We start from the raw sequence: 23,721 nt of genomic DNA on the forward strand, positions 1-23,721 counted from the left end.
GCATTATTAGCGAGGGTGCTGAGATCGCTAAAATTATATATCGCTAAAAATTAATTAAAATTTATATATCGCTAAAAAATAATTGCCTTTTATTTCTTATAGCTTCTTTAGTGAGAATTCTTAAATCGCTAAAATAACATCTCGCTAAAAGTAAAATACCACTTTTTAAGGAATCGCCAAATTTGCGTCTCGCTAACAATTTCCACTTATACGGTATAAAAAATTGCAGAATATTTTGGAAAGATCTTGCAAATATGCACTGTATGCTGCTGACCTTATTTCTTGTCTTCTCATACATGTTTACTGCCTGTAAGATTATAGGGAGAATGCATCTCTGCTCACTTTTTTATTCGATTAGGGGGTTATAAGAGACAGTTTTCGAACAGAAGATAGAGATTTTTAAAAAAAATATTTATATAATACAGGGCATCAGATAACAAAATTTTCTTAGATTAGATGGAGATTTCTTAGCGCAACAGTGACATTAAATGAACATTTTAGAGTTATATTGGCTTTTTGTACTTTTGAGAAATGTATATCTTTGCTATCTTATCGGATCTTATTCAAATTGTTTAAATTTGAAAAAAAAATATCATGCGCATCAATTTCTTTTGAAAATCTCCATAAAAACGCCAATTAAGCCAAGCAATTTCAAATCAAATTTTGAGTCCTTATTCGAAATTTTGAGGCGCAATTCAGAATTTAAATTTGTGTTTTCAATTATTTTTTATGGAGTGTGTCATCTGAGCAGAATAAGTGAAATCACTTTACGCCAATTTTTGCACAAGAATTTTTAACCTCTTTCTACATGATTCTAACTTTCAGTATTATTTACCAATAAGTTGGTTTTACTATAGAAAAAGTCCACTTATAAATGTGCAAGTTATCTGAGGAAAATATCTTTGTTTTGTTATTATTTTAAAGTGATGTACACAACAGCCCTGTTTGGAATGCCAATCATTAATGGCAGAGTACAAACTTCCCAGCTTAAAGACATTGGTCGCGTTCGAAGTGTCTTTCCAGAGACTTGGCTATGGACCAATGTCTCCACGGGGTATCTTAATTAGTCAACTGAAACTTATTTAATGCTAGATGCATTGCAAACATATAGGGAAAAAACAAATATACATGTATTTTTTTTGCTGACGATTGTGTGACTGGAATGGAGTTTAAATGGAAATATTTCTTCTGCTCACTAAAATAGAATTTTTCTGTAGAGCACAATAATTTTGAGGTACTTTTCAGAGATTAAAGAGATATCTGTACATTTTTGAACACGATGAAAATTATCAAGGCAACAATGTCCTTCATTCATTAATTTAGAGTCATTCCTCTTTGCCATGAGATTATATATGTTACATAAAACATTACATTAGAAAATTTTGCTGAGTTTTCTATTCTTCAATAAAAATCTGCAATATAACTGACTCCAAATATGTTTTGTAAATAGAAAATAATTATAACAGAGAGACATATACATGTAACATCGTCATTACTTTTCTCGCTTTTGTCATTACATTTCGATTTTTAAAAAAAGTAAATACTCACTGACATAAATTTTAAAATGAAGATATCGATCAAAATTTATATTTCCAATCGTTTTCTCTTAAAAAGTTATTAAGTGTGTTAATTTGTCGATAATTACGCGTGAATATAATATTCGAAAAATGAAAGGTCTAAAAAGCATGTTTTTTTCGACCTCAGTGGACTTGGATTATAAAAATAAGCGTGGAATGCGCTGTATAAAATTCCTTTTTATATCACCCGCTTGAAAAGTGGGAGGGTATACAGTGATCGGGATGTCTGTTCGTCCGTCTGTTACGCTTTGAGGTACCCATCTCCGCAACTCCACTTATACCACTGAATGAAATTAAATGAGACATTCACAGAATCATTGTTACATTGTGTCATATAGCACCTCTTATTTTACTTTTGATCCGACACATGTTTTAGTTTTCCAATAGCAAAAGATCAGCACTGGTATTCTTTTTATAATATTGAAGGGTACCCATATAATTTTATCTGAATAAAATTTAGCCCTCCTTTTTTATGCAGGGTCTTCCAGAGCAAAACATGGACTTTGCCATTATAATGATATGTACATATGGGAGGTGGGAGTGTTATTTATTGAGCTCATTGCTCACAGTACCTCTAGTATATATATATATATATGTATTTATTGCTTATCGTTAGGGCATATTTGCAATCGGAAACCGCATTTTATATTTGCAATACCGCATTTTATATTTTCATAATTTTTTAAAAGAGAAAACAATAGTAGGTTTGTAAATATTCAACCAACTACTAATTAACTTGGCTATTTATGCATTGATATTTCATTTTTTATTCAAAAGAACAATTATAATTCACGACTGAGTGGGTACAATTTGATGATTTTGGTGTATATCATCGTCGCAAACCATGGTTAAGTTAAGCTTCCATTATTAAGAAGACTGTGATCGGAACCCGACCTTGGCATTGAATTACATGTGTATGCATGTAGATAGATATACGTAGAGTTTATTAGAATTCTCAACTGTTGATTTTTTGTCAATTGCTCAACCAATTGCAAATACTTTATGATCCCTTTAACAAAAAGAAATACAGCATGAAGAAAATTTTTGATGTTTTGCAATATTTTTTTTTAATTTCTTCACATTGATATTTACTGTATTGGTTTATTCAAAAGTGATTTACCCTGAAATGGCGTTTGCTGGTGGTTTAGCTCCAATGGCTGCAATGTCACCTAACATGGCACCGGGGATGGCAGTCCCGAATTCTGCATCTTCCGGTCCCCAACTTAAAGAAGTTGGTCGTGTTCGAAGTGTTTTTCCCGAGACCTGGTTATGGACCAATGCCACCATTGGGTAGCTTTGAAGGGCACTCTGTGTAGTTTTATGTATCATGTAGTGCACTTATTGTATAGTCAAATGCCTGAATATACTGTAAAAGTGGTTATATTGATGAATTGAAAGGTTGAAGATTTCGGTATACGAGGGTTGTCCCAAAAAGTCGTAGACAGGGAACGTAATTTATTTTTTCTTTGCTAAATCAATTTTCTTTTCTTTTCATAGCAAAGAGTAACATTTTATGGTCATGTATTTCAAGTTTCTATGACGATACCACATTTAATAAGAAAACTGTGAAAAACAAAGAAACCATGTAAGTGTACATCGGAGCACGAAGGCAAGCGTAATTTACGTCTCTCATAACGTTATGGTCCTTTTTCTGCTTCACATCGTAATGAATATTTTTCATAGTGGAAAACCACTCTTGACTAAGGGAATAATTCAAATTCACTACTGTCCGTTATTTTATTAAGCAGATTCAAATTTTAGTCAAAATTAAATTAGTTGAAAGATCACCTTACATTTTAGGCAGCAGAGAATACACCTTGTTTGACGACGTACATGGCCCAGAACGTTCCTAAATGTCTGCGTTAAACAATCCAGTACTCTACTTTACATGCATCGTCTCAAGCCACGGTCCGAAGTCCGCATATAGCTCTCTCTTACACGTGGCTGCTTGATCACAAAAAAGTGTCGTAATCTTGAATATTTACGCCTCTCTATTGTGACGTCATATTCAGTCAGTGGAAAGTTTTGTTTCCATCGCAATTGAAATCAACAACTGACGTCAACAGTATACAAGAAATATTTCCTTTACTGCGATTGGATATTGAAAGGTCGCGATAAAGTTCATCTTCCGATTATTCTTTACTCGCATTGGTCAAACTTCTAATGAGCTACGAAGAATTCTCTCCTCGTTCAACCACGGCCAGAATGGGAGAGGATCGTACATTTTGGCCATGCTTTGCATGCAATAACTATTTTTTACGATATAGAGGAAAAAAATATCTTTGAATCTCATACTGTTAAAACACAACTTTTCTATTAAAATATAGTGTGTAATGTGCTTTCTGTGCTCTTTTCCCCCGTCTCTGATGAATATAAAACATACCAAAACCAATTTATTACATTTCCGTGCGCCGGGTACGCGTTCGACGACGTCATTTTCATCTATTTCAATTCGAACAACACTTTGAAAATCATGCCACCAGTCGTCTGTTTCTAATGCTATTTATATAAAAATTTGACATATTATTAAGATTTTGATTCTGGTTTCAGTGATTTAAATTTTTGTTCAATATTTTATACAGTGCCAAAGAAATAAAAACAAATGTAATAGTTATATGCATAAATTATTCCGAATTTTGGTCGTGCGCCAACAGACCATATCGGCCTTCATATATATCGTCCCAATATAATGAAAGATATACATTTAAAAATTCACAATTTTAAAGAACATTGAATGTATTATGTCTATGCAAAATTTGGTTAGTATTGGTTTCGTGTAAAAAAAAGTTTTTAACATTGTCTACGACTTTTTGGGACAACCCTCGTATTGTAAAAAATAGCAGTTGGAAACTTTGGCGATCTATCAGTATTTATTGGTGCAATTTAACAGGAATGTGAAAGTTGCCGAGTGAAAACTTGGACAATTATTAGAAATTCGTCAATTTCATCAACGTTTCCACTTTTACAGTATACTCGTATGTGCATCTATATATAGCATATTTGTTCATAGCTTTAAATAACGAAAAATTCAAACTATTTATGTAGAGCACAATTAGATCAAGATTAAATATTTGTTATTAAATTTGTTGCCAGCCTTATGGAATTCTGCCATTTTTCTATTGTTCGTGTTCTCATGCAACATGAAGGCTTTTATAACGACGGTTTGCAACATTAGCTAGAAATCCAAGTAATGGCTTAAGTCATCCCAAACTGATTGACAGTAATGTTGGCCGATTTGAAGATGCATGCACAATCAAATTTGATAATTACACATGTATTATTCCTATGAAATTTCAAGTATAGCCGTTAGGAAGCAGAAGTGAACTTTCTTTTCCATGATACCTAACTCCACCTCTGTCTTAATAGTCTGTGTTAGCTCGGTTCACACATTTTTTTTGTTTAGGTGACCTTTTGAGCGTGAAATACGTTAGTTTTCTTCATATTTTTAACCCATTAATGAGATAATTATTAGAGAGGTTGAGATCTTAAACTTGTACGCGTACGTGTACTTGTATATATTTTGACGTACACGTACACGTTTTTTTAAATTTGTCTGTTGAGATTTTTATGACGTGTAACATGTACGTGTACACCGCGATCAGTGTTTCTGTTTCAACTATTTAGAAGGTTTTTTATCGTCAGTTAGTAAACAATACTTGATGAAAATAAGTGCTCGTGAAAGTACACATCCTATATAATGTATAACAATCACATTTTCACACTTAAATTGGCTAATTTTTATTATTAAAGCTACACGTTTTCATTTACGTGTAGATTCCATTCTACAAGTTTTACGAACGTGTAGCAATCTTGACGTCACTAAAATTGATGACGTAATACACAGAATTAAGGTTATTCCCTTACTACACGTACCCGTACACGTACACGTTTGAAATCTCAACCTCTCTAATAGATATTAAATGGTATAAAAGCAGATACTTTACCTGACGTATGGTCAAAACTATCCGTTTGTATGCCTGGAACTATGACGGGGGAGGGGTATCAGAAGATTCATCAACAGAAACTGAAACTTTGTTCCAACCTCTCTATCTCTCTCTCTCTCTCACCAACGTTATAATGAATGTTTATGGAATTTGAAGAAAGTACCTTGAGAGGATTGGTCCCTAATTTTACCGCAGACGTAGTTTTGTTTCAAGAGAGCAGGCAAGAGAGAGAGAGAGAGATCACAGTCAATAAAAAATAATATCAATACACTGAGTACTTGGTATCTTATCCTCCTCCTTATTCCGAACATGATTTTATTCTAGAAGTCAATATACTAGGTATCTTTTTTTGTTCAGTGAATAGTTTGGAAGTCCCGAAGTTGATATGTTTTGAAAAGTGTGTAACTTGTCACCAAATTTGCGCGTCAGAAAAGATAGTGTAGTATGCGTGTTCTTCATGGCATATTATCTGTATTGAAACTATGTATACAAGGTTGCTTGGAGTATGAACAGCAATCGTATGAAGATTGTAATGGGTATTTTCACTAACAGACTGTTCTATGTGCGATATGGCTTTCGGGGGAGCCGGAGGGACTGCTGGTGGTGCCGGTTTTGGGGGTGGTTCTGGCGCAGCCGTTCCATTCTCTGCAAGTGGTACCCAGAATCTCAAACAGGTCGAGCGTACTCGATATGTTTTTCCTGAGACATGGCTTTGGACAAATTCTAGCACCGGGTATAAATATTTGTCGGGAGATCCTACGGCATCAGCATTTAGTTTATTTAAATTGCATAAAAATCTGCTACTCTGCATTTTATTCTATAATTTAATAACACGGTGGAATAGGAAGAATCATTTTTACATATGCGGTCATTTGAGTTTATTTTAGCAGTTGGGTAATAATAAATCCTTTTGCTTGAAACAGGGACATTAAAGTGCATTTTCAAAACAGTTTGTGCTACAATTTTTCACTCACATGAAAAAGCCGTCCTATATTTTGGATACAAATTAACAAATCAACAAATTTAATCAATTCAATATTTTCTGTGGCTTAATTTTTGTAGAAAGGAAATAAAACTGTGGCAGTCCATTCACTTTTCAAAAAGGAGCTCACAATTTTTTCATGCCTAAATGTTTACAATACAGATAAATATTCATTGTTGGCTCCAAAAAACGGATCGAGAAACATTGAAATGGAAACTGCAATAGTTGTATTTGTAACGTAGTGGATAATTCATAGAAATCTGAACGTACCGATAAACGTCTGTAATTCTTTAATTAACTCTTTGATCAGTGGATCCTCATATCTGGATGAAACCTATGGTGGCAGTAAACGGATTAGCGCCAATTCCAGAAAAATCTCAAATCGTTCCAGCGCCTCAGTCTTTAAGCCCCCTGAAAAGCATTGAGCACATTCGAAATGTTTTTCCAGAGACTTGGTTGTGGACAAATGAAACTACAGGGTAAAATATAGGCATTGCCTATATACTTTTTGAGTATATGTGTTTGCTAGTACACTATGAAATTGTTTATCGTGCAATAAACATAACTCTATAACGCTCTTCCTTTAACTCCAATGTCACGGAAATGATTCCGTTTTGTATCGCTGTTTACCGAGACCATATTATCAAGTTCAACAAAGAATATATATATTTTTTAAAATAACAAAAATTGATTTTAGCCTTAGTATTGTTAGTCAGCCGTTCATTATCTGTTGACAGAGGTATGGAACGAACATATCGACTTACTTAAGGTGTCAAATGTTCACACCAATATATTTCAAATACTTTGCATCTTCATTTGAAGAACCAGCATATCATTCGATGAACTAGTTCTAAATGTAGAGGGCATCCAATCAAAGTACTTCGTGTACTAGTATAAAGGTACAAGACAGTGCTTCTCAGATTTTTTTCAAACACTTGAGATAGCAAATAAAAATACCAATGTGACAGACATACATACCAAAGTGTTTTAGTGCATCCAATACTCACATTTTAAATTTGATAACCTTCCTGTCTACATTTGCTTCTTAGATTTCTTGAGTTCTTGTTTTATCAATGTCCCGAAACAAATTTCTTGGTAGCTTTTTTTTTCAACGTTTTCTTTCCTCTTTTAGAATATTAATAATAATTATTACTTTTGCTGCACATTGTGTATCTGATCAGCTTGGCTTCTTTATTGTATCACCATTTTGCTGGCTAGTTGCTTTGAAAATATTAAAAAAATTTTCTTTAGTAAAATGATAATTGTTAAATGATGAAACATCAGAAGTAAATATAAGCAAAAATTATCAATATATGATTTTTTCATATTGAAAATGTTTGAAGTTTTTAAATACATTCTTATCAAAATTCTAAAATACAATTTCAGGAACATATTTTGCTATTTAAATAAAAAAAAATTGCTTACCTCCATCCTTATTTCTAATTCTGTGCTACAGATCCAATGGAGAGGTTCAGATTTCTACCACGGTCCCAGACACAATCACTTCATGGATTGCCAGCGCTTTTGCCATCAACAGCGCCTCTGGTCTTGGTATTGCAGACACTACTGCTAAGGTAGCTTTCTTCCTTTTTTTCCTTAAATGTAAAACAAAAATGGTTTGTGCATCAAAAGTAAATTTTGCAAAACTCTTATACTGAATGGTACGATCTTTTGGGTTATTTATTTATATGAAAGCGCATTCCTGATAAAAATGTTGGTCTTTTATGGATATTTTTTCACAAATTTTGACTTACTGATTCTAATCTATTTTATTCTCGAGAAAATGACGATTAAAATGTTATCTGTATACTCCATGCTCGAGATTGGGCAACATTTACTATACAAACCATAAGTAAGAACTCTTCTCAGACTTTTTGCTCATCAATGTGTTTCAAAAGCTATAGTTCGTTATTATCCATGATCATTCTTTTTATGCACAATAAAGTTTAAATTTCAGCTTCCCAGTCCTCGTGTCTTCTCAATCCTTGTGTTTTCATAAACATTTAATGGATCCGATCTGCTGTAACAAATACTTTTACTTGTTTGCAGATTGAGGCATTCAAGCCGTTCTTTGTCAGCCTGAACTTGCCCTACTCAGTGGTTCGTGGTGAACAAGTAGTCCTGCAGGCTAATGTCTTCAACTATCTCAGCCAAGACACCGACGTACGCACTCTCAATGATTATATGTCATTTTTTACCATCAATGTCAAATTCAATGTAAATTTAAAAAAAAATCTGTGTTGATCTTCAGAATATAAAAGCATGAGGATTATTATCCCAATGCGGAAACCAATTTTTTAGCATATGGTTCCATACTTTTAATTTGATAATTAAAGATACGAGTACATATGTATAGGAATGTTAACTATCAGCACTGATGTTGATTACAGGTAATTGTGACACTAGAGAAGAATGATGATTTCCGCAGCATCGTGATGGACGCCAGCAATAACCCAACCTATGTATCCCAAACACAAACCGCAACTGTTCAAGTGAGTTTTTATGCATACAAATTTTCCGTAGAAATCAATTAATCACTTTGGTTTATGGTAATTAATTATTTTGGTCGTTCAATCGCATGGCTATGCAAATCAAGGAAAGTTACTATATGTAAATATATAAGTCTTGTATTACTAGGTGCCCTCTGGACAAGCTAAATCAGTGTTCTTCCCTATTGTCCCTGCTGGGCTGGGAATGGTGGATCTCACTGTCAAGGCCCAATCTACACTGGCTGCTGATGGGGTCAGGAGACAGCTTTTAGTCGAGGTAATAAGATGTTTTATTTTTGCTGTTACGATGTTTTCTCCTTTCCCAAAGTATACCCCTCTTCCATTACTTCGCCTTGAGATACTATCACAATAATGGCATATTACGCTATCATTAGGTCATTGGCAAAAACATATGACGAGACAATTCAAACTGTAAAATATTGGTGTCCTATTGTATTTTCAGCCTGAAGGAGTTCCAAAGGAATACAACACGCCAATTTTGATTGACCTTAAGGATACAAATACCTTCACCAAAACTGTCCCAATTTCACTTCCAGCATCTGTGGTTGCTGGTTCACAACATGTGAAAGTCACTGCTATTGGTTAGATCTTTATAAATGAATTAACTAATCACATTGCCAAGACTCTAAGGTTTAGATGTCGTAATAATTTTTAAAATGTGTGTCTTATAGGTGATTTAATGGGACCAACTGTTAATAATTTGGATAAACTTCTGCAAATGCCTTATGGATGTGGTGAACAGACTATGTTAGGATTTGCACCCGATGTTTTTGTAACAAACTATCTTTCTGCAACCCACCAGCTGTCCGCTGATATTGAAGACAAAGCTCTTGGATTTATGGAAAAGGGTAATAAACATTATAATTTATTTGATATGCTTTCACTTTCTTTCATTGGTCTCTTCTAGTTTTTCATTTTGTTCTATAATTATTCTATTTTTACATTTCAATTGTAATTTTACCTTGCAGGATATCAGAGAGAGTTAACATTCCAACACAAAGATGGTTCTTTCAGTGCTTTTGGGGACAGAGATAAATCTGGAAGCATGTGGTTGGTTTCTCTTTAAACCCATATTTCTGCTGTAAAAAGTTTAAGTCACTTTTGTTCACAGCTTTCTTTTAATATCTTTTTTTTAAGGTTGACAGCATTCGTTGCAAAGTCCTTCCATCAGGCAAAGTCTCACATCTTCATTGATGATGAGACCCTTCAGAGAGCCATTGACTGGATGATCAGCAGACAGAATGCTGACGGATCATTCCCAGAACCTGGTCGTGTCATCCACAAGGACATGCAGGTAGCATTTGCTTCCTTAAAAAAAAGATAATATCTTAGAATTACTACATCACAAAAGAATGTTAAATTTTAATCTCCTTTCGTGGTTTCTTTTTGTTCATATTCCATTATACTCAACAGGGAGGATCTGCTTCCGGTCCTGGACTTACTGCATTTGTTCTAATCTCTCTGCTGGAAAACAGTGATCTGAAAGGAGTAAGTTTCAATAATATGCAGTTACAAGACTAATAAACATATTATACAATACACTTGTAATAAATAGCTATAAAAAAAAGTCTTCAATGTGATTTTTTGATTCTGAAATAAGGGTGTGGCCCAGAGAATCCAGACTGCCAGTCAGAAAGCTATGACTTACCTGGAAGGACACGTCTCAACCCTGACCGACGATTATGCTCTTTCTATTGCCAGTTACAGTCTGGCACTGGCAAAGTCACACTCTGCTTCATCAACATTCTCACGCCTTAACAATGATGCCGTTGTGAAAGGTAATGATATCTTACACACTGAAACATTTCTGTCAGTGCAAAAAAATATTTTATATAGATTTTTTTATTTAAAAAAACCTAATGACATTATTTTCATGTTTAACTATCTTGCTTGGTTTTACTTGTTACTAAGACGATGTTGCATATCTAAAATTAAAGAAAGGACAAGATAGGGTAAGACCCTTGTTTGGCCCCTGATATTGGAGGTCTTTTGGAGGTACCTTATCTTGTCCTTTATGATATTGTGATTAAAAAATATTATCATCAATATTGTCGTAAATATTTAAAAGATGGCATGAAACACTGGCATAAGGCCCAGACTCAGACAAACTCTCACCACTACTGGTCTCCACCACATAAACAATCTAATCCAATCGACATTGAGATGACGTCATATGCACTGTTGGTATATGCTGCCAACAACCAGTTCACAAATGGACTACCAGTCATGAAGTGGATTACCTCTCAGAGGAATCCTCATGGAGGGTTCGGGTCCACACAGGTATATATCTTCTCATTTAATTACAATTATTGGTATTCATTCTACAACTGATTGAGTTGGGTTTCTGAACTAGTTAAGTACTTGCCAACCCTTAGCAGCATTTGATAATTCTTTTACAGGACACTGTGTTAGCTCTCCAGGCTCTCTCTGAGTTTGCCAAGATGGCTTACTCCAGCAACTTTGACATCCAGATGACCGTGACGACCGATACATTCTCTCATCAGTTTTCTGTCAATGCTAAGAATGCCCTCCTTCTTCAGTCTGTAGAGGTAATCGGAACATTGTCCTATGTCACCAAGTGTTCATACTATATTAATGAACAAATTCATCAGGCTCATCTGACCATTCAAAATTCTCTCGTGCTAAAAATGGATCTATACATGCATGTACCCAAGTAAAGAAATTCTCAGTATGTTTATAGTACTTAAAAGCTGTTTAAAATAAACAAAAACTCATAGGTTTATATCTGAAAAGAAAAAAAAATAATATGGAAAAATTAATATTTACATGAGCCGGTAAATCCATGTAAATGTACCCAAACCATGGGTTCATATGACGATACCATTTTTTATAATCTTCTCATTTTTTTGGACAGTTGCCATCTATTCCCAGTTCTGTCACCGTCTCTGCAACAGGGCATGGAATGGGACTGATTGAGGTACAACCTTGTGTCTCAAAGATACTGTAGAAGTACTTTTATCCGCGTGGTATTAATTTACGCTATGTACGCGTTCTTAAATTTTCCGCGGAAATTAGTCCCATCGAACTTAATTCAAATATAAGGCATATAAGGAGAATCTTAAGATATCCGCGTAATTAACTACCAGCGGATTAAACAGAAATAGAGATTCCGCGGAATTATGACCCTGGAAAAAAGTACGTTTACAGTATTTAAATCTTATTTTCATTGAAACAGTTGAAAGCAATATCTTGACAATTTTTACGATCTATAAAATAACTAATTTTGTGCAAGATTAATAATGTCTGAACAGTAAGGAATTACCAGGTATGAGCTAAGAATATAACAATGAATATTGAGTTTCCTTTATTTCAATGTTTTAAGGTGTCTGTCTTCTTCAATGTTGAGCAAGAAATTCAGGAACCATCTTTTGACATGACTGTTACGTTAGTTAAGGATTCCTTGGACGCCATTCAGATTGAAACATGTGCTCAGTAAGACTCTGTTTTTCAAGTATAGAAGTTACATGTCCTAAACAAATTGATTTTATATTAAAATTTGAAATTTTTCTTACCTGTGGCAGCTGGTTGAAGGTCGGTGCTAGTGGAATGACCGTACAGGAGATAGGAATTCCAACAGGATTCGAGGCCGACCTGGAAAGCATCACTCAATTACCTACACTGAAAAAAGTAGAAACAGAGAACAAAAAGATCATTCTGTACTTAGATGAGGTTAGTTAATCATTTACGCATTAAAATAAGCTTAGTAAGAATAATAATTATTTTAGCAAAATGTGGTACGAGATTTAAAATATTGTTTAGTTGGAAGGTTACTTTGTTCATTTACATGTATTTGTACAATGTAAACAAACGGCATTTGAAATCTGGCTTATTCGTATAACGAAAAATTCTTTAATGAATGTTACCTTGACACCTTCTATGCATTTTAGATTTCCACTGCTCCGACATGCATTGTTGTGGATATGTTCCGAACAGGATTGGTCGCCAAAACTCAGCCTGCACCAATCAGAATCTATGATTACTACGAGCCAGGTAAAGTAGATAACTTTTTCATTCTCAGAGGAACAGCATAAAGGTTAACGTTGTTTTTTTTAAATAATTCTTTAATTTTTTGTAGCAAACCAAGTGACAAAGTTTTACCAGTCTCATAGCCTGAAGAACTCCAACATCTGTGACGTCTGCAAGGACTGTGGTTGTTCACCGTGAACTTGCTAGCTTTTAAAATAAACTGTCACAAAATTATATCGTTCAACAGCAGGTGCTTTTGAATAGGATTTTAAAATAATGTTACAATGTACTTAACTGTTTTTTTTATAATAAAATTATATACTGTTCTGTTATTTTTTTTATTTTTTGTGAAAACTTTTTACGTCACTTGGTCCGGACATACGTGGCAGTTTTACTACCATTTTCCATCCTTTGTAATTTTGTACTTTTTGAGTATGTGTATGGAAATATTTGTCAAGTTTAAAGATTGTCCATTTTATCGGAAATACAAGTTAAAGGATAAATATCACAAATAAACAAAGAAAGAATCATAGTTTGATCTAAATTTTTTTTACTGATTTTGAAAAAAACAGACATAAATAACAAAATTTTATCTTGGATTTTCTATGCACCTTTGTGCTATTTTCTAGATAATCTTAACAGAAATGTTTACAAAATGATATTTTCCCATCTTACAAAAGCTACACACATATATGGCAGATTTTCAAATTATACGACCATAAAAATACTAAACCCATTTATACATAACACTGATTTCTGCAAAGTAAATCTGTTATTCTAATGCAATTGTTTTGTAAAACACGTTTTGATTGGCTTATGCACTGATGTTTGAAGCAGTAAAACGAGCATTAACGAGAGTGAAAGCTTTTCATTGTGACTTTATAATAGAGCGACGCAAAAACACAATGCTCCTTGATGTAATCTATCTAACGAAACTGAACAAAATAAGACGTAAACAACAAACAAAATGCATGGAATGCTTTAGAATGGGAATAACTGATCTTCAAATTTGGTATTTGCGACCGTTAATGCTGATTTAATGGTCGCAAACATCTGTTTTATCGGCTATGCGTCGCCGGTAAAACTCAGTTTGCGACCATGAAATCAGCACAAACGGTCGTAAATACCAAATTTGAAGATAGTTATTCCCTAATTTATCCCAGTTATTTTATTTAGTTTTAATGGGAGGTTTGATTATTAACTCATGGAATTTATTCACTTCTAACAAGAAGTCCAAAATCAGTTGCGTATTGCATATACCAAAGTGCTGATTTTCTATTATGATATGTGATTGTGTGTAGAAGATTATGCCCAATGTTGGGTTAAATACGAAAGGGAAGGCCTGAACACCGTGTCGGATTGGATAAAGTGTTGTATTGAAAAAAAATGAAAACAAGATCTGTTGCTATCATGGAAAACTGTTTCTTTTTTTCATTTTATGTAGCTTGCGCTTGGTCTTGAACAAAATTATTTCGTTAAAATTCACCTTAATTCTACACGCAATTACGCTTAACATGTGATAGCTTAAGATGCTATTCAAAGAATGCTGGAGTTCCAAATTAACAACAATATTGTAGTCTTTGAAGACAATGTCTCTCAACAAACTAGCTGTTTGCAATGCGCTGGGTATACTAATTGTGCCCCTTTATTAGCGATCTGGTTTTACATTCCTCTAAAGTAGAACTCATTCAAAAACATCTACATTATAAAACACTTGCTGGGCCAACTAACAAGTTACTGCATTAGAAAGGACATGACTTCAGCTTTTTCCACCATCAACATTCCTGATTTATGTAGTAATATTCCACTGTCTACTCAAAAACATGCTCCGAGTACGTTAATTTTTTTTTTACCGAGACAGGCTACTCACAGATAAGTTCACGTTACAGGTATTATTGATTTTTAGCCGGGCTTATTGCTCAAAGAGCAATAGCCGGCTTATTAGACTGGTACCCTGACATTGGTTCACGGGCGCAAGCGCCCTGAAAAACCAACGACAGGTAACCACTGCCATTTTATCGCATCACAGGAAACAACACTGATGAAAAAATCTATATTTAGACTAGCGTAAATCCGCTTATGGGATCCTGTTCAACTTCCTGTTCAAGGCAGGATGTTGACCCAATAGTCGCCAAATTAAACTGACGTTCTGAAATATAGTGTATCTACTTGTAATCGCTGTTGAAACAATTTATACTCATAATCTGATTAATTAAATGTGAATATAAACTGTACTGTAATTATTATTGTGCAGTTATCAAAAATACATTTGTTCTTAGTAGAGAACTTTTAACAAATTCCTACGCATAGCCTGGTTCCCTGTCCCTGTTTTGCTTCGTTTACTCTGCGTCACTGCCTCGGCAATGGTGAGACAGGGTACCAGGCTAAATTTTCCACTCATTCGGCAAACCTAATCAGCCGAGGAGTCCCTAATGATGCAGGTGTTAGGCCTACACAGTGCCCCCCTAGACATCGCCAGATTTCGTTTCTGGAGATAAACAAAGAAGACGCCATATTACACAAGGTATTAGGTTAGGTTATACCGTAAATTGCAGAGGGAAATCTGGTAAAGATACGTATTATCGTTTGTGTATGGAGGCTTCCGAAATTCTGGTAAAGTTTTTGATTGGCTGAGAAGAACACACCTACACGATTTAAATAAATACATGATAAATCGGCAGAAAAATAACTTAAAGATGTAAAAGTTATATGTCTAAAAGTTAAAGATGTTGGACAGGAATTGTTTACGGTAATGCCCACCAGTTATAGGTAGAGTGTGTTTTATTATGTCATTTTGCAAATATTCTGTACGAAAGCAAAAGTGAAAGTAGTGTGCCTTACCTGGTAATACAATTCCTTCGTACTATCTTGATAATGTAACGTTTGCCGTTTATCAATATAAATCACAATAAGAAGAAGAAACACATTTAACATTCGTTTTCAAAAAGGATCTTTAAAATGAAAACAAAGGTTACAAATTGTGTATGAGTTTACAACGATACAGTTAGGTATATGGCGTTCTCCATGGTCAAATTATACAGCTGGTACAACGAAACTTATGCGGAAATCGGAGACTGCCGTACAATCTGACCACGTTTTAAAGTTTGTGTATGACAAAGATGCGCAGTTTATAAGGGGAATTGTGCAAGCCTCCATGCGAGACCGGAGCTACAGGTTACTGTAAGTTCATCCCATTTCTTTGAGATTTTTGGAAGAAAGAAAAGTTTTTTTTTTTAAGTCTTTGCCTTGCCAATGACCAAATAAATGGTTGACTACAGTATCTGAAGAAATTTTAAGGAGTTGAATGAATGTCATACAGACCTCTGCCTATGGCTGCTAAATCAAAGCTTTACAGTTTTATGTGAAGAATTAAAAATATATAGGAGTATGTAAAGAAATGTTGTAACTGTAAATGGAAGTAACTTTTCTCTATTTTGTTCAATTATAAAGTATGAATTTAGACCCTCCAGCCCCTGCATGGGTTTTAGTTTCCAATTTTTATAGCCATAAAATGACTTGGAGTTGTAAAAGGGGTTTTTGAAGAAAAGTAGCTTGCACCCCCATCTTCAATAGAACTCCATTTTTCATAATATTTATTTTTTTTTATCTCTTGAAGAAAAAAAAATGTAGAGCAAGTTATTGAGTATATTGTTTCTCCAAGGATGAATCCAGGATATGTCTTTGTACTCTCATGTCATCCAGAACTTGTGAATTTTTTCCTCATTTTCCCATTTATTTTCCCATTTATATATATTTTTATTTAAAAAAAATTAAATAAGACACTTTCACCTTGTTATGTTATTTTAAAAAGTTGTCCATATAATTTTGAAGCGATATGAGCAAAAATAAATCGATAAAAATAACCTATTGCAGATTTATTAAGAACAGGTGCATGTGGTGGATTTTGATCCGCTCCCGTATAAAACAAAAATGGCGTCGTACAGCAGACGCTTCATACTCGTCGTAATTTTCGTTAAATAATGCAAGTAGAAAAATTACCATGGATAATTTCGTTTAGTATCATTGCATGCAGGAGAATATTCATTTGATTTGCACCAAAACATGACTGATTCTGTCAGGAAAATGGAAAGCTAGCCGAAAATTCTATGGCATGTCCTGTCGCACGACTGCTTTTTTGTGCGTTTTCAAAGACTTGATATATCAATGGTGAGTTTATTAATTCTAAACAACTTTTTCTTTCTCCGAGACGATTTGGGGTTTGGAAAAATTGTGTAATTTATGTATTTTGCAAAAAATTTACAAATAAATACCGTTTGACAGATTTTTAAACGTAAAAACGAAAATCGGCAATAATGGGTACTCGGCAATAATGGGTGTACTCGCACGTTATATGTTTTATCCTGCCTATGCAATAAATCCAGAACAAACCTCTTTCCGAATTTCCTTGACTGAAAGTGTCTATGCAATGTCTTAATACATAATAATAAATTAATTTACAATTCTTTTTTTTTCTCTCTCCACAATTTTCAAGTTTCCATGTAAACATGCTTTTTACTTTTAAAATTGATAGTATCAGATAATATAAGTAAAATTCTAGGTGGTTATTTTTTTTTTATTTTATTAGATTACTCTTGGTTCTAACTACACAGTTGAACAGAGTACCTGTGAATGTGTACATGGGATGGACAAATGTCACCATAAAGCCAGCATTCTTCTCTATGGGTAATTTATATGCAATTTATGTAATATGTAAATTCACTTGGTCTGTTTTAGGTATGCTTTACCAAATTTAATGTTAAATAGAAATTATATCAAAACATGCACACCAATATATATACCCGGTATATACAAGTGTGCAGTTCACCATGTGACTGTAGGTAGCAGGGTACTATTCGTGCCCTGGAACCTCCAAGTCCACTACCTTGGCATATATAAGCATACTTGTAACTATAAAATCTAACTTTAGGCCCCAAGACTATAATATAACTTAGTAAATTTATGGAACATGTTGATACAGGTACAAAAATGTCAGCAAAACTGATGTACGCCAGAGTTGGATTAAGCATCCAGAGTGCGCCACCTCGTCAAACTAAGACGATGGAAGAACTTTTTCCTGCACCTGACAGGTTTATAAATTACAGGTATGCATTTATTATGACTGTTTCATGAATGGTGCAAAATATTAAAAAATGACAGTACCCCAAAAGTGAAAATATAAAAAATAGAGAAATAGCATATTTTTTATGGGCAATATACACTTTTTTCAATGGATGGAACTGTATCTCTCTGGTCGTCCATCCTAATTTTTTCAGACCAGCAAGCTACAGATCTGCAGCTAGCATGGTATATGTAAAACCATTCAGTGTTGTATTATGCTCCATTTTTCAACTTTTGTCAAAAATTACTAGGGCAACAAATAGGCCAGTCAATGATAGGGACAGGGAGTTCCTATATCAGAAATTGACAACTGTAGGGAGATTTTCAGGTTAATATATCTGGTGTTTTATTTTAGTGTCACATTGTTTACGAGTTTATTCTATTGTTACTTTTTTGAAAATTTATACTGTGATAGGATAGAATGCATATACACACATGTATATATATATATATATATATATAAATTCACAAAACACCTAACTAACTCATTACACCCGGACTTTGGACTTCAGATATTTAATGGCTTATTTGACATTGGACTGAAATTCTGACAAGATGTGCAGTCTTTCCATTCTTTTTGCTTTTTTTGTCTTTTACATGTTTAGTTTTGTTCTTGTCTCTTTTGTTTTTGTGTTGACTTTGTTTTAAACTTTTAATTATACATTTATACTATCAATTTCAATTCAGTGTGAAGTTTTGCATCAAGTCACAATCTTTTTTGACAGATGCATTCAGCGTAAACAATTCATGTGATTGATAAACTCATATTATCAACCTTGACACAGAAATAGTTTGTTGTACAAGCAAACAATCAGGGATTAGAAGAAAGTTCCAGTCGTAAAGCTTGCGGTTAGGAGGCGTATACTATTTACCTTGAACGCATCTGTCAAACTAGAAGATCGTGACGTAATATAAAACTTCAACTCAACTGCAACCTTTAGTAAAATGTTTAAATATTATTCACCCTATTTCTCATACATACTTAAAGGAAGTTATTTGTACATTCTTTTCACATGTATACATATTGAAATCCAAAATTTATTTGAAGTAGTATTAAATAAAATAAGTTTGAAAAAATATTTAACATATATACCAGTATTAAGAATTGGTGATGTAACTGCAATACAGGTTTATTGAGTATTTGTTGTCTTTTTCACTGAGGGTTTAATTTTTTTGTTTAATTAAATCAACAGCAATGCATTGGATACTATCCCCCGAGCCGCCTGTGCCCACACTTGCAGTGCCTCTAGTTGAAGACCTCATCTCTAGCCAGGAATTTATTTCTGCAGAGAATCCAATCGCTTGGATGAAGCAAAAATTAATGATAAATGAGCAAGAAATCCAACAGGTAAAGACAAATGAGTTGCATAATGAATAGAATGTATTCTGTTTCATTATGAATGTTGTTTAAGTTTTAAGATTTTTGTCATGTTTTAGATTGCCTGTCTTACCACTGGTCAAAAGGAAAATTGCATGTGGTCATCTGTTAGGAAGAATAGATCAACAGCTTCAAACTTTGGTTGTGTTTTGGCAGCGATCAAGAGAAATAGGTATACTGGTAGTTTACATGCCTTTATATGTATATGTAATTATAAATGATACTTGTAAAAGCAGTTAATTATAAAATCAAAAATATTGAAAGTTTGCTCCTTATATAACAGATATCCTGTCTCCTTATACAAAAGATTATGCTCAGCTTATGATCTGTCAAAGAAGGATGCCATTATTTGGGGGACGTGCAATGAAAAAGTCGCAATTGAAAAGTATAGAACTTTTGGGGATGCAGTTGTAGAGCCAACAGGTTGGTACATTTCTTTCCTAAGCAAAATTTCAATTTCTTTAAAGCAAATAAAAATTGATGATAAATAAAAATTTTTCTTGAGCTAATTTATTTAAAATTCAGTTATTAAACTGAAGTTGAAGATAATGAATATAAATATACTGTTTGTATATTCTATTTATAACAAGTCATCAATGCATAAGAAAATCAGAGTGTTGCATATTAATGCTATTTTGAAACTTTATAATACTGTTCATATTAGGTATCTGGCTACACTGTAATGGGGTTCTTGGGTCAAGCCCCGATGGACTCATTCGTCGTCCTGCTGCATTCGGATTCAGCTATCAGAATCCAGGACTCGCTGACATATTAGAGATGTCAAACGTTAAGCCAGAAATACTGGAGGTGAAATGCCCCTTTTCAGCAAAGAATATGACAATTCCAGAAGCTATTGAAAAAGTACACGATTTCTGCCTAGGTAATAATAGTGTGTATGTATTTGTTTGAATACGTTTCATGTACTGAGATATTACTTTAAATAATTCCAATATATTAGTTTGGATAAATTTAAGTACAATTTAGCAATTGTTAAAAAAGTTTTTTCCTTCTGTTGTAATGTTAGTCCTCAAGGCAGATGATTTGCCTTCTCACTTTATTGTACAGTAAGGAACAAAATACTTATACATGTAAATATTTATTAGTTAAATAGTTTTGTCTTATATTAATGATTGAGGCACCAATGAAAATTCTTATTCTTTAAAAATCTTCAACATATATATTTTTTTCATATAGAGGTTCAGGATTTTAATGGAGTCAAGTCCTTCAAGCTATGAGAGAACCACCAATACTATGATCAAGTGCAAGGACAGCTTCATATAATTGGGAAATCCTTGTGTGATTTTATGGTCTGGACACCAAAAGACTGTGCGATTGTGAGAATTAACAAAGACATCAATTGGGAGATCAACATATCTGTTTTGACAGACTTTTATTTCTGTAAATTTCTCCCGTATTTACAACAGCTATAAGATATAACATTAAACATGGTGAAAACATTTTAATTTTAATATCTTAGTTATCTACACTTGCAAAATTCTGAGCAATTTCCTGCATAAGGGGATCCTGAAAATTGACTAAAACACAGCATAATTGAAAGACTTTTGTAGAAATATATCTAAATTGCTGCGGAACATGCCTTGAAATTTCATAATTCTTAATACGCTCATTTGCTCTTTCAACATGTATGCGTGACTTAGCAATTCTTCGACATAGTTGGACCTCACTGGAAAGGGAGGAATATTTAGATGTACTCCTTGGGGGCAACAACTTGTGAATAGTGAACCCTTTGTCTGCTAAGATCATATCACCTGGAGATAACTGTTCTAAGACTTTACAATGTTCTACAATTGCAACATCAGATGTGCTGCCAGGGTGCAATTTAGTAATAAATACCAAAGCACCATTAGGTGCAACACCTGTAACACTTTTAACAGTGTGAGAATTTTTGTATCCGCTGTATGTGCTGGCCTGCAATCTCATATCATTCCCTGGAACATCCTGGGTGATTTCTGTTGCATCAAGTACTATTCTACATGAACTAAAATCCCCAAAACTTGTAGGCATAGACCCTTGCACATTCGTCATGAAATTTTGTGGATGTAATGATTAGGTTCTTTAATTGTGCTCATTGGATTTAAAAATTCGAAGCTTTTATTAGTTTCCATGGAAAGGGGGGAAAAGTCAAAATTCTTGAACTTCGATTTTTAAATCAAAGTACTGAAAGTACAGATAGGTTTGATGGTTGTCCAAGTTTGAGTTCTAGAAAAATGTCCATCCAATTGAGCTAAAACCTTTTTAAGGCTAATAGGCATGTTGTGTAGATGTATGGAACAAAGGTCATTTTGTGTGCATACGCATTTACGTGCGGATGCGTGCAACATTAAATGACTTGTATACTGAATATTGCTTTAACTTTTACACTTTTTTGATGAAATGCTCATTTCATAAGGATATTATATAAGGATATATTAATAGTGTAGATAATATGACATTGTCAGATTAGCACGAAATGATGTGCATGCACGTGCACTTTGCTCTGATTGGCTGAAACAAAAATTTTAATATCTCTTTCTTTTTTGATGAAATACATTGAAATTTTAAATAAGTCATGCATTACGACAAGTCATGCATTACTACAATATGATATATAACAATAATCATGAAAACATGTGCATGCATGTGCACTGCAATCTGATTGGCTAAAACTTTAAATGGCTATAACTACTCTAGTTTTGAACCAAACAGGATGGGATTTATAACTTGCATATGCATGCACATGCGCTTAGCTCCGATTTTAAAATCAAAGTACCGAAAGGACTGATACGAGTTGATGGTTGTCCAAGCTTAGCTAATGGGCATAGTATTACTGATGACAAAATGAAAATTCTCCAGTTCGGGAAACATACGCTATTGCTTGCAATAGCAGACTTTCTAGTCATTATGTCGTCCCGAACGAAGTTGGGGACGACATATTGCGATTGTATGCATGTTTAAATACATCCTCAGTCTATCAGTAATATGATCATTTTTCTGCTAACTGTTGTTGTTGAAACGCAGGTAACAAAATTCGATGATAATCAGCATGCACAAAATTTTGCTGGCTAACTGTGACCTCTTAGCAATTCTTAGCTTCGGACGTAGGAAATATTGATCCTTAGTAGTGCCTGACGCCATGGCATAAGGCAAGAAAAAAAAAATGCTCAATAACAATAAAGAACAAGTATATAAAGCTCAAAAATAAAAAGATAAAATCACCCTTATACTTCATCAAAGTTAAACCTATTGTTCTTATATAAAATTTAACGATGCTTTTTCATTCGCTGCATCTAATAATTCCTTATATCATTCATACTTTAACTGAAACCTGTTCTTTTCACCTGTGTGCTGTTCTTAAGCCCGGCTTTCAGTACTTTCAGTACTTTGATTTTTTCTTCAAAAAGTATGTGAGATATAGTAGATCCCTAAAATTGTAATATTTCTACTACTAACATAACAATATATTGTAAATAATGTATAAGAAAATAATTTTTATCATAGGAAAAAAAAGAAGAAATTACAGAGTTGCAAAATTTTTATCTTAGTCGTAAGATTTTTTTTTTGTGGATAGGGCAACTGATCTCACTTCAGAAATTTCCATGAATCTGTGTTTATGTCATGTTCACAGATTTGTATTGCTTGTAGGTTTCTGTTGGTTATCACAAATGAAGCACAGTACTGATACTAGTCTTATACTGCTATGAAATGAGATATTACATATTCGAGTATGTGATAGCACCTATTCTAAAAGTTGATATAAATGAATGGCAATACCAAATCAGCGCCTCACAATCTTTACTTAGAAGCACAAGTTATTGTTATGATTGAAAAAAAACTTTAATTAAGTTTGATTATTAAATCATCTTGCCATACAATAATATTAATTATAAAATAATTTTTGCTAGGGAGAATATATGTATTGGATTACTTCATCATAATTTTAATGTACAAATAGTATTTTATATAAAACGATTAAAGTGAAAAGAAAAGTGTCGAGCGTCAATGTAAACGTCACTTAAAGAATTATGAACTTCATTTTTGAAAATTTTATTTTACTGTTAAAATGTGTTATTATGAAAAATTTGTATGTAACGTAAACCTTTATGATCAATTGGACTGAAAGAAAGCAGAAGAAAGACTTTCTATATACAATCCAATATATATAGTTTTATATAAGAAATCATTATTGTACAGGACGAAAATAATATAATTTTGATTCAATTAAAGC

General features: G+C 33.5%; 2 protein-coding genes across 9 annotated transcripts in view; both read left to right on the forward strand.

The window, feature by feature from the left end:
* The window catches only part of LOC134270032 (CD109 antigen-like), a 30,000-nt gene extending 16,761 nt beyond the window's left edge, over positions 1-13,239 (forward strand). For 5 of the 7 annotated variants that reach the window (XM_062752210.1, XM_062752205.1, XM_062752209.1 and 2 more), the window contains exons 19-35: positions 7,960-8,077; positions 8,553-8,666; positions 8,894-8,995; positions 9,141-9,269; positions 9,456-9,594; positions 9,685-9,861; positions 9,982-10,063; positions 10,151-10,307; positions 10,427-10,501; positions 10,614-10,791; positions 11,082-11,293; positions 11,413-11,562; positions 11,889-11,951; positions 12,357-12,466; positions 12,556-12,703; positions 12,922-13,024; positions 13,110-13,239. In XM_062752210.1, the coding sequence (XP_062608194.1) occupies positions 7,960-8,077; positions 8,553-8,666; positions 8,894-8,995; positions 9,141-9,269; positions 9,456-9,594; positions 9,685-9,861; positions 9,982-10,063; positions 10,151-10,307; positions 10,427-10,501; positions 10,614-10,791; positions 11,082-11,293; positions 11,413-11,562; positions 11,889-11,951; positions 12,357-12,466; positions 12,556-12,703; positions 12,922-13,024; positions 13,110-13,198 (2,146 nt within the window). In that variant the 3' untranslated portion in view covers positions 13,199-13,239. Of the gene's footprint in view, positions 1-2,689; positions 2,868-6,813; positions 6,983-7,959; positions 8,078-8,552; positions 8,667-8,893; positions 8,996-9,140; positions 9,270-9,455; positions 9,595-9,684; positions 9,862-9,981; positions 10,064-10,150; positions 10,308-10,426; positions 10,502-10,613; positions 10,792-11,081; positions 11,294-11,412; positions 11,563-11,888; positions 11,952-12,356; positions 12,467-12,555; positions 12,704-12,921; positions 13,025-13,109 lie in introns of all 7 variants that reach the window. The other 2 variants (XM_062752206.1, XM_062752208.1) reach the window with 2 other exon arrangements.
* Positions 13,240-16,017: 2,778 nt separating this feature from the next.
* LOC134270033 (uncharacterized) lies at positions 16,018-20,959 on the forward strand. 2 transcript variants are annotated; one of them, XM_062752213.1, is made up of 9 exons: positions 16,018-16,180; positions 17,586-17,683; positions 17,979-18,102; positions 18,370-18,446; positions 19,312-19,466; positions 19,556-19,668; positions 19,780-19,919; positions 20,161-20,389; positions 20,691-20,959. In XM_062752213.1, exons 1-9 carry the CDS (start codon positions 16,059-16,061, stop codon positions 20,704-20,706), a joined length of 1,074 nt encoding a protein of 357 aa, XP_062608197.1. In that variant the 5' UTR covers positions 16,018-16,058; the 3' UTR covers positions 20,707-20,959. The 2 variants fall into 2 exon arrangements, with proteins under 2 accessions (XP_062608197.1, XP_062608196.1); XM_062752212.1 differs by having other exon boundaries at positions 20,161-20,376.
* The last annotated feature ends 2,762 nt before the right edge of the window (positions 20,960-23,721 follow it).

Source organism: Saccostrea cucullata, unplaced genomic scaffold (genome assembly GCF_032062105.1).
Source record: "Saccostrea cucullata isolate Sc308-1 unplaced genomic scaffold, CSIRO_AGI_Scuc_v1 ctg261, whole genome shotgun sequence".
Taxonomy (NCBI): Eukaryota; Metazoa; Mollusca; class Bivalvia; order Ostreida; family Ostreidae; genus Saccostrea; species Saccostrea cuccullata.

Excerpts from the sequence above, each read along its gene's own strand:
- LOC134270033 (XM_062752212.1), top strand. The coding sequence starts at position 16,059 with ATGCGGAAATCGGAGACTGCCGTACAATCTGACCACGTTTTAAAGTTT. Across the intron at positions 16,181-17,585 it reads GACCGGAGCTACAGGTTACT|ATTACTCTTGGTTCTAACTA; the intron begins GTAAGTTCATCC and ends TTATTTTATTAG. Across the intron at positions 18,447-19,311 it reads AACTGTAGGGAGATTTTCAG|CAATGCATTGGATACTATCC; the intron begins GTTAATATATCT and ends TTAAATCAACAG.